General features: G+C 39.4%; 1 protein-coding gene across 1 annotated transcript; it reads left to right on the plus strand.

Moving 5' to 3' along the window:
• The first annotated feature begins 2,599 nt into the window (after nucleotides 1–2,599).
• On the plus strand, nucleotides 2,600–5,137 carry dkk1b (dickkopf WNT signaling pathway inhibitor 1b). The gene is made up of 4 exons (XM_036571695.1): nucleotides 2,600–2,993; nucleotides 3,310–3,451; nucleotides 4,378–4,521; nucleotides 4,714–5,137. The coding sequence occupies exons 1-4, from the start codon at nucleotides 2,793–2,795 to the stop codon at nucleotides 4,962–4,964; spliced, it is 738 nt and encodes a 245-aa protein (XP_036427588.1). The 5' UTR covers nucleotides 2,600–2,792; the 3' UTR covers nucleotides 4,965–5,137.
• Nucleotides 5,138–10,466: the final 5,329 nt, after the last annotated feature.

Raw genomic sequence — 10,466 nt, forward strand, 5'->3', positions numbered from 1 at the left:
GGAATGCAATCAAATTCTCACAGCCAAAGCCTTCCAAGAAGAGTAAAGCCTGTTACTGCAGCAAAGGGGGGCAAACGTCCTTTTAATACTGTCGAGTTCAGAAGAAACATTGGGTGAGCAGGTGTCTACAAACCGTTGGACATGCAGTGCATCTGTGTAAAGATTTGATCATTTTGGAAACAGGATGCCTTCTGGAAGTTAATTTCAGCTGTTCATTTATTTATTTATTTAGAGACTGGCCGTTCGGTGCTATTATTTGCGCAATGGAATAGCTGCAGTGGTCGCTAAGATCGCTAAGATAATCTAGTAGGTGATGGGCAAGGCTGCCAATCGACGCGTTTACTGGCATGTAGTATTGTGAATCGAATCTAAATTAAATTTCAATCCACATTCCGATGTCGTTTGTGTCGGATTTGTAAGAATTCCTTATGTCTGTGCTGTTCAGAATCCACACAATCCGATTTGTGAGCCGATACGCAGTTAAACTAGATTGGCGCTGCGGGTGTGAACGCAGCCTTACAGAAGCACCGTTTCGTTACAGTTTGACTGTGACTGTTCAGCCTCGTCCGTGGCGTTTGAGAGCAGGATTACCTGCCATGGTGCTAAATGAATTTGCTGAGCACGATGTCTGCGAGCAAACGGAGGGTCTGTGAGAGGGTCGAGCATGCAGAAGCCCGATTAAGACGCAGCTTCCCATTCCCGTTTGATGTGTCCCTCATCAAAGGGCGGTTCTGCCCCGGCCTCGCTTTTACACCACTGTAGCCTTTGGATTGTACAATTAAAACAAAGCCAAGAGACGAAAGAATGGCGCTGAATGCTGCCAATTCACGTTTAATGAAGTGTATTGAACGTTTGTCCTGTAGTCGCCTATTATAACCAACCTCGGTCAACAACATCAAAGCCCAGTGTTTAGAAGGTCAGCCCAAAGCATTCTGGCAGACAGGCACTTTGAGACTGTTAAATCGTTAAATGATTTCACGCTCAAAATCACCGCATCTAAAGACGCTGCGCGGGCAATATTAAAGAGGAGGATGTACGAACAATGATAGTAGGCTCGCAGGGTTTGGGCTCAGGCTTTGTTCTGCTGGAGATACTACCATTTCAAACTATCATACACTCTTTAAAAAGATGTTTCAAGGGTTCTTTAGTAAAGGGAATGGTTCTGTTTATGAGTTCTACGCAGAACTATTTCATGCTTCTATGTTGAAATGGTTCTCCAGATTGATGGAGAATGTGTTGTATATGGCTCTGTATAGAATCTTTTTGGATTTTTTTTTATATAGCACCAAATTGATATCAAGCTTGTTACAATAGAAAAAACCCTTTTTGGTGCTATATAGAACCATTTCCAAAAAGGTTCTAGGCTATACAGAACGACATGCAACACATTCTCCATCAGTCCGAAGAACCATTTCTCCATGCAAAGAACCATTTAAGCATGAAATGGTTCTATGGTTCTAATTAGAACCATTCCCTTTACTAAAGAAACTTAAAGAACCATCTTGTTTAGAAGTGTAGAGAATATACATATGCAGAACCACCTTTCAGCTCATTGTGTCCTATGAAATGTATATAAAGGTGAAACTGAATTAGAATCTATTTTCAATCATCCTCCAGTCTTCAAACTGCAGGCTAGACTCAAATCATCGGGCTCAGTGAGAATAAAGTATTCAATATGATTAAACCTCAGTGTGGTTGATCTTCACAAGAAGCCATGCTCCATCTCCTCACCGCAGAGTGTTAATCAACTACTATTTACTGAAAAGCAGAGACTGAATGATAATTAATTCGGTAAACTTTCCCCTCCTCCTCATTTGCATCCCCTCTTTGATCTTCGCCTCTTGTTTTATCAACTGAATTTCAAAGTGCCTCCATTACAATTAGGGCCACGCATCAAACGCGGCTAATGGAGCGAAAATGACTTCTTGTAGCGCACACGTAATCATACTCATCTGAAATATTACCTGACTAAAACTGTATGTGGAACTCGTTTCTTACGGCGTTTATGGAGATAAAAGCGGAACACGGTCTTAAATGCAACTTATTATTTATTAAATTATTCATATATTTACTTACTTTTTTCCCGAGCAATTGATGTAGCCTATACCACATTTTTAAAACACCGAATTTTATTCTGGTGCCTTGAAAAAAATAACAAAAATGATAAATAACAACAAAAAATGGTAGTTCCCTTTAAATGGTATAGTTCCAAGTAAAGACATCAAAACTAAAAAAAAATACGCAACATATTACATATAAAATATTAAAAAATCAACTTTTTTCATGTATTAAAGTCAATAAATATAACATTACATTAAATCAAAGTAAAATAACACAAAATACACATATTTCTCCGTAACTCCCTATAATAATCCCGCCTGATTAGAACGGCTCTCCAATACACATTTCCTTAATCCCAGTTAAAGCGCGGATAACAGCTCCCTTAATAGACTACTCCGCTTTGTGTTTGATGTCAGCTCGTGATGCCTTATACACACGTACACACACACACACACACACACACACATACATACACACAGAAAGCTCCCTGCCGGCAGCAGTCCGGGCTCCGTGCCCCAGCAGCGCTTCTTTTCAAATCTCACCGCCCTCCCTTTGTAGTTGACAGAGAGGGGCGGGAACGCAAACACTTGGGCGGGTATAAAGGAGGCGGCAGGAGCTCATGACCGCTCAGAAAACAGCGAGCCAGCAGCTCAGCCTCCAAGAGCTCCAACAGCCAGGAAATTACCGAGCATCTCCGAGGAGTATCTGCTTCAGCTTCTACCAACAGCACCATGTGGCTCGCGGTGTTGACTGCTGCCTGCGTCACTCTGCTCAGCTACGCGGAGCTCACGACGGCGGCCGGCGGTTTATTTAACTCCAACGCCATCAAGGTGGGTCCAGCCGTGGCCAGCTCGGGTCCGGCGGTCAGCGAGAGTCCACAGGTGTTTCCCGTGGATGAGGGCAGTCAGAACTTCGCCACCGATACGATGCAGGTGAGGCTACAGCCCGGATACTTTAGATTTTTTCGTCTTTAAAATGGTTAAATTAGGCACAAGACGTCTTTGCCTTTGTCAACAAATGGTACCTGAGCTACAGTTCAGGTAACATTGTTAACGTGTTCTGGTGGTGGATTTTAAGTGTGGAAGCAGTAATGTTATCCCGAATTATCTGCCCAAACTGAGGAAACTGAGTTTACCTTGTTCTGTTTTTTTCCGCATTTCTTCCTTTATATTCGCATTATCGAGCACTCAACACGTTTCAGTATCTAATATTTTTCGTGTTTCTGTGTTTTTCTCTCGTAAATTGCAGCCTCTCGTTTGCGTGGTCGACGAGCAGTGCGCTGAAGATGAGTTCTGTTTCCGGTCTCGCGGCGCGTGCCTCCAGTGTAAGAAGCGGAGAAAGCGCTGCATCCGGGACGCTATGTGTTGCCCTGGCAACCACTGTAACAACGGTAAGAGTCTTCTGACGCCATCAAAATATGGGCCTTTTCCGCCAAAATGAGTGTTTTATTTAAATTCTAACATGATAAAACCTTCGAGCTGTCATTGGAGCTGTATAGTAGGCCTCTGGACTGGTATCTTGAAGTCACCTTGACTCCTTAAACTGCTACTGAGCCGTATGTAGAGGCTGCGCAATACCACTTTTGCTCTTCAAGTACTGATACTAAAACCTTTGGTATATTTTTCCTTTAAAAACTATTAAGCTTTGAAATGAGCTATTTTCAATAGAAGCACTTCACTTAGGAAAAAGTAGGCTATAATGCTCAAACTACTCAAAAACATTACAACCCCAAAGCAAGAAATACGCAGCTAATAATACATCAAACAATGTGAGTGTTTACTATTTCAGGTTAGATTTGTTACAGGACTGGATCAGATTCAGCTGCTATATATATATATATATATATATATATATATATATATATATATATATATATAAATATATATATGTGTGTGTGTGTATGTATGTTTGTATGTGTATATATATATATATATATATATATATATATATATATATATATATATATATGCGCTGTGGCTATATAGTCGCTGTCCAAAGAAAAACAAGTATCTTCAAAATGACAACTTTGCAGGAGAACACAAAAATGTTCTTTAATTTCAAAGTAAATTAATGTAAAGAGGTTTTACTCCAAGTGATTTTAGAGCATTTATATTGGTCCATTCATCATAAAATTTGTACACAATGCAAAGGGCAGCTGCCATGTTCAAATGATGGAGAACAATAAAAATGGACATACATTTTTTTCTTTTGGACAGTGACTACATAACCACTGTCTGCAAATGACCTCAATGACAAGTCAGCTACAAAATTGCTTAAAACACAATTTTAAAAATGACAATGTTTTTGTTTTTAAAGGAGTGTGTCAACCAAATGACCCTGACATTGCTCTACAAGCTGGAGTAGAAGAGCTTGTGCTTGTCAGCACCCCACATGAGGACAACGCCACAGTGGTACTGCAGTCCAAGCCAGCAACTCAAGGTCTGCCTCAAAACCTGAAAGGTAAATCATTAACCATGTTGTCTTATAATTTGGCCCATCAAGCTCTATGCTTAATATTGAGATCTATTACCTAGTAACTATTATGAATTAAACACTGATAAATAGTTAAGAGAGCGAGAAGGGAACTCTGGACACTGTAGCCATTCAACAGTATAGTACTTGGTCTGACTCTCTCTTTCAATTGTGTTTTAGGTCTTGAGGGCGAGACCTGCCTGAGATCTTCTGACTGTGCAGAGGGGCTGTGCTGTGCCCGTCATTTTTGGTCTAAGATCTGCAAGCCTGTCCTAAAAGAGGGCCAGGTTTGCACCAAGCACAAGCGAAAAGGCACCCATGGACTGGAGATCTTCCAGCGCTGCGACTGTGAGGAAGGTCTGTCTTGCAGGACGCAAAGAGGAGACCACAGCAAGTCCTCTCGAAGCCTCCATACTTGCCAGAGACACTGAAATGCAATTTGCTGATATCAAGGATTTTTTTTCCTGAAAGCTCCTGGATAGTCGGACCAGTCTGAAAGAAAAAAAGAAAAGCTAAGTCAACGGAAGATGGATTTTGATTGGGATACTCTGTTTTTCTTTATCTTGTTTTTATTTCTTTCTATCTACAATTTGTGTGTCAGCATTGCAGAGTAGATATAAATGTTTCTCTATGGAACTTGGCATTTGATGGTTGCAGTACATTACTGTATTGTAAATACTATAAGGAAGTTGGCACTTAAATGTTTTTTGTCAACACAGTGGTTTTTGCGGATGCATCACACCTTTTACTGGTTTATTGTAAATGTATATACAGATTTTCACAATCATATAGAGTTTGATATATGTCTATTTTTATTCTAAATAAAGAGTGTAATGATATTTGATATAGTGATTTGAATCATGACAAACTCTTTCAAACATTTTTTTTTTGATGTTTTACATAGGGATGGTTGTGACAGTTACCAGGTAAAATTCTGAGTTTTAACTTAAATTTGTTAAGGGTGGTAATCATTAATCATTTACATACCAAACATCTGTGCAAAGTAACAACATCACAGCAAAAACAACAGTTAACATCATTAGATCATATCACAGTTTGTCAAAACAGTTTTGACAAACTGTACATCATTTGACATTGGGCAGCTATGAGCAGTATAAGCAGGCTATCAAGGGACCCCACAAGCATGTAGTATTTATTTATATAATCTTTATTTTGGTTTATTTACCAGTTATTTAACGTGTTATTGTCTCCACTTGACTTTTCATTGATCAGAATCAATGACGTAATACTACTATTCCATTCTTGCATGCAAATTATTACAGTTGAAGGATGTTGCTACGCCCAGAAACAACCATGGTTTTAGGGGGGAACAGAAGACAATGAGCAGTGGAATCTAAGCTCAGTAATGCTAAGGCTACAAAATTAAAATATCTGTCAGACTTCTTCAAAAATACCACTTCTTTAATAAAAAGGCAAATAAGGCATGTCTGCTTTATGTCGGAGAAAAGTTTCCGAGACCCCAGTACCTTTTCCCCATTCATTCAGCTATTATTAAGCTCTAGCAGCTCTGTTGAGACCATACAGTCCAGTATATGGAGAAAAATGGTGCAAAAGTTCAAGGATGCTGAGATCACGTCCTGATACTTTACTAGACACACACCTATACTAAACTTTACATACACAACAGTGCAGATCAGAGGAATGTCCTACATAGTAGTAGCTAATTTATCATCTCTTGGCGGCAATTAAGTTTTGTGGTGGTATTTTTGAGATGTTCAAAGAGAAGTGTGGCAGCATCACAAAAGCACACAATCCCTCCACATACCCTCCTTTTTAGAGCCCTCTCTTGTCTTTTTTTTGCATTTCCTCTGCAGTAACTGGAAACTGGGGGCTTGACGTCTTTACTCGGAGCTGTCAAAGGAGACAAAGCAGTGGGGTAGGCATTTCAAAGCACAGGATATACATGTTGCAATTGTCCCGTCCGTATGCTCTGGCTGCTGCTGGGGAGGCCGTCCCCCCAGCTTTTGTCAATACCATCAACAGCTTAGAGCCCAGAAACATCTGTGCATGGAATTCCAACTGTCACTATGGTGCAAAGAGAAACTCAAAACTCCCCAGCTAGCTATACAGTAAGGCGGCTAATTCTTTGAGGGCCACAGAGCACGTCTGTAAGATTCCAGAGCAGGTTCCTGGCCATGCAATCCGCTCTCCGCTCATAAGAATAAGTGGCCATCAAAGGATGTTTCTGGCATTCAGTCATAACTAATCTGCAAATATAACCACTGAATAGAGGATTTCCCTCTTTTTTTTCTTTTTCAGTGCCGGGTACAATAAAACAGCAATTCAAGGGCCTCGGAAGGAGGCAGTGTGAATGTTTGCAGCCTGCCTCAAAAGCCTGGCTCACTTTGAAGTTAAGATCAGTCAACAGCTTTGTGGCACAATGTTATTTTGCGACAAATAGTTAAGTAAGTGAGGGCTCCCTGAGAGACTTACTTAGAAAGAAGCTAAACACATTAATGTGAGATAAATATTTACCTTGTAAAGCGTCTGCACTGTTAGAGACACATGCTTTGCTCTGGGCCTGTTTAAGGACTGGACATGGCTGTGATATATGATTCTCTTGCCTTTAGTAAAGGATATTAAAACTATTCTAAAAGAAAAACACAATTATGGCCAAAAGTTACTAAACCTAAAGTCTTAAATGGTGGAAAAGAAGGTATTTTTCGAGCAATGCCATAGAATAAATTCTCTTGATTCCCTAAAGAAGAACTGTTTTTAAACTTTAAAGAAATTGTTTGGCGAAAAATTAAATTTACACAATTTTCTACTTACCCTAGATGTAGTCCATTAGCAAGATAAACTGCTTATTTAGTTTAGCTCTGGAACTATGAGGCTAACATTGCTAATGAACACTAAAAATCAACGGCCACCCAAATCTTTTCTATGAATATATCCCCAAAACTTTTCTCAAACCACTGAGACCACATGCAGGTCTTCAACAAGGTCACACAGACTTGTCAATGTGTTTTAGGACGTTGTCCAACTATGAAACTATAGCTTAATACTATGTAATACTGTAAAATTTCAAATTGTAAAATAAATTTTCACCATGTACATGAATGCAGCAGTCAGAGATTTTTGACAACAGGTGTTGGGCCGCATTTAGACATCATGTAGGCATATAGAAGCAAGAATACATTTGCAAGTTCAAGATTAACAGTTATTTCTAAATAAAAACAGCAGAATTCACGAATCTGTTTGCATGACGTGTGCACAACGAAAGGAGTTAGGAACGACACTTGTCTAAAATGGCTACCCTCAGTGTTCAGCTACACAGTGAGGTTTGTTTTATAGATTACAGTAAGTTGTACTGCACTCTAAACCATTCTGTTAAGTCTGTGCAACCATAATGAAGATCTACATATGGTTTGAGTGGATTGAGAGAAGTTTTGAAGATGTATTGATGGAGAAGATTTGGGTGACTATTGACTCCTAGTGTTTATTAGCAGGATTAGCCTCACATGTCTGGGTTGATCAGATAAATATCTACTAAATTGACCATAATTTTCTTTAACTCTAAACCTGGCTCTAATCCTAATCCTAACCTTAACCTCAACCCAAAACCTAAACCCAACGCTCACCCTGGTCCTAGCCCTACCCCTACCCCCTGGTCCAAATCCTAACCCTCAACCCTCCAAACTTTTTAGAATCAACAGAGTTTCAACAGATAGTTTGTTAACAATTTAATGTCAATTTTTCTGTAGAAAATCTATAGGGGACATTAGTGGACTATCCAAATAAAGTGAGACCTTTTTTTTTAATTCATTTTAAGAACCTTGGCATAACGGAATGGTTCTATATTAAAAAAAACAGTGGGCTGGAGTTAAATATCATAAATAGAATTTGTAATCACTGTAGCTGAACTGTGTAAGGAGTTGACTGAGCTGTGTTGGGGAGGGATAACTTGAGACTAACTTGCAGAGCAGTGGGTAGCCAGGACTGGAGATGAGAAACCCTGTTCTATGACATTGAGCAACTTTATTTTTTAAATGTATATTTAATTCATGTGGAAATGTTGTACACATTGAATCAACTAGATACTTTTTTTCAGTGTACTTGTTTAAAAAAATAAGAGATAAGGTTCCGTTTAGGTCCTTTATTTAGAAAAGAAAAATTCAAGTTACTCAGTAAAAAAGAGATCCAAAAAGGCTCTGGAAGTTGGGGAAAAAAACCTTCATCAGGGCAATTTGCCTGTCCCTTGATGATTCCCTTTCCTTCTGTTGGTCAAACACCCAGATACGCAGATGTCCGATGAGGCATCACATGGCTTAATAAAGATAGAGGAAAACAGATGAGACATATTTCCTTCATACCAGCCTAAAGGCAGCAATCCAGCTCTCCACCTGTCAGGCAATAGTCTTTCTTCTTATCTAAACCTTTTTGTGTTACCAGATGTTTTTCCATCAGTTCTAACTTTCATTTAAGTGGTTTGCATTTAAGAGATGATGGAGCCTCTAATTACTTAATTCTGATTAACCTTATGCAGGTGGAAGACAGACAGAAGAGGATATGGCGCAACCTTAAATAGACATTCAGTGGAAGGGCTGCTTACATAGGGACGTCAGTGTAGGTGTCTTTAATTTAGAGGCTGGATGTAATTGCCGGTGAGAGGTTACCTATCACACGAGCTCCTCTTAGATGTTCCCATCAAAGGGGGTGAAAACGTTGACACAATGATAAACAGGAGATAGCCACGATTTCTAATTAGAGTCCTCCTCTGTAAACTAAAGAGCATGCAAAGCCCCGTACTTGAGCAGGCGACACCTTTCTTCACAAAGCTGTAGACAAACAGGACTTTACAAGCAAGATTTTCATCATGTTGTAGTTAGCATGTGTTCACACTTTTTATAATCACTCGAAATATTTCGAAACAGCTCTTTTTGTTCAGTGAAAAATCAAATTTTCCCATCAAATATAGTCAATCAGACAAGACATATTTGGTCTCCAAATGTTGCTTCTTTAGTTTTGCCCTGGTGCTACCATGCTAACCTAGCTAACAGTTAAGAGAAGCTGATGTATACACTAATTACAGTCATACAAACTGCAAGCCTAAATCATTACACACAAGCCTCAAACCATGTTGAGTTAAATATCTAAAATAGATTTGCTTGTGTGGTTTCTGATGCTGTATGTCATAGTCTTAGCTCTAAAATTAATTAAGCAAAGCTATTTGAGATTACTTAACACCTTGACATGATTTGAGGCACGTATGTAATGATTTAGGCCTGCAGATTCCATGATACTCATTGGTAGGTTACATTAACATCACAACTCCAGTGCAAAAAATACAAGTGCTCCTCTTTTAGCAGAGGTTTGAAGATCAGTGAAGACTGGGTTTGTTGCACGTTCAAGCTACATGGGCCTGCATCATTGCCAGCTAACAGGCGGCCATGCTGGAAAATTACAGACAGGAAGAGGAGACAATAATGACGGCAGGCGTCACAGAGATGAGCTGTGGAAGGCACGGCAGGTTCAGAAGGCCAGACAGCAGTCTGAGAAGACCCAAATAGAGAGGTAGAGAACAACACACCACCTTCTGCCTCTGTTTACTCAAAGTCTTTCAAGTCAAGGAACAGTGCGGAGCCCCAGATAAGGACAAGAAACAGTTAGTTAACAATGTCAGAACAAGCATGGGCTTATGTCAGAATTAACCTCTCAATCTCGTTTATATGTCTACAAACCCAGTTCCAAAAGAGTTGGAACAGTATGTGAAATGCAAATAAAAATAGAAAGCAGTGATTTTTAAATCCACTTTGACCTGTATTTAAATTGTAAAAGTACAAAGATGAGATATTTAATGTTTTATCTCATCAACTTCACTGTTTTTTGTGAATACACTCACACATTCCAAGTTGTGACAGGGGCATTTATAGACTAGAAATGTTTTTAAAGCGTTTTAAAAGAGGTGAGGC

The sequence above is a fragment of the Colossoma macropomum genome, unplaced genomic scaffold (assembly GCF_904425465.1).
Source record: "Colossoma macropomum unplaced genomic scaffold, Colossoma_macropomum, whole genome shotgun sequence".
NCBI classification, from domain to species: domain Eukaryota; kingdom Metazoa; phylum Chordata; class Actinopteri; order Characiformes; family Serrasalmidae; genus Colossoma; species Colossoma macropomum.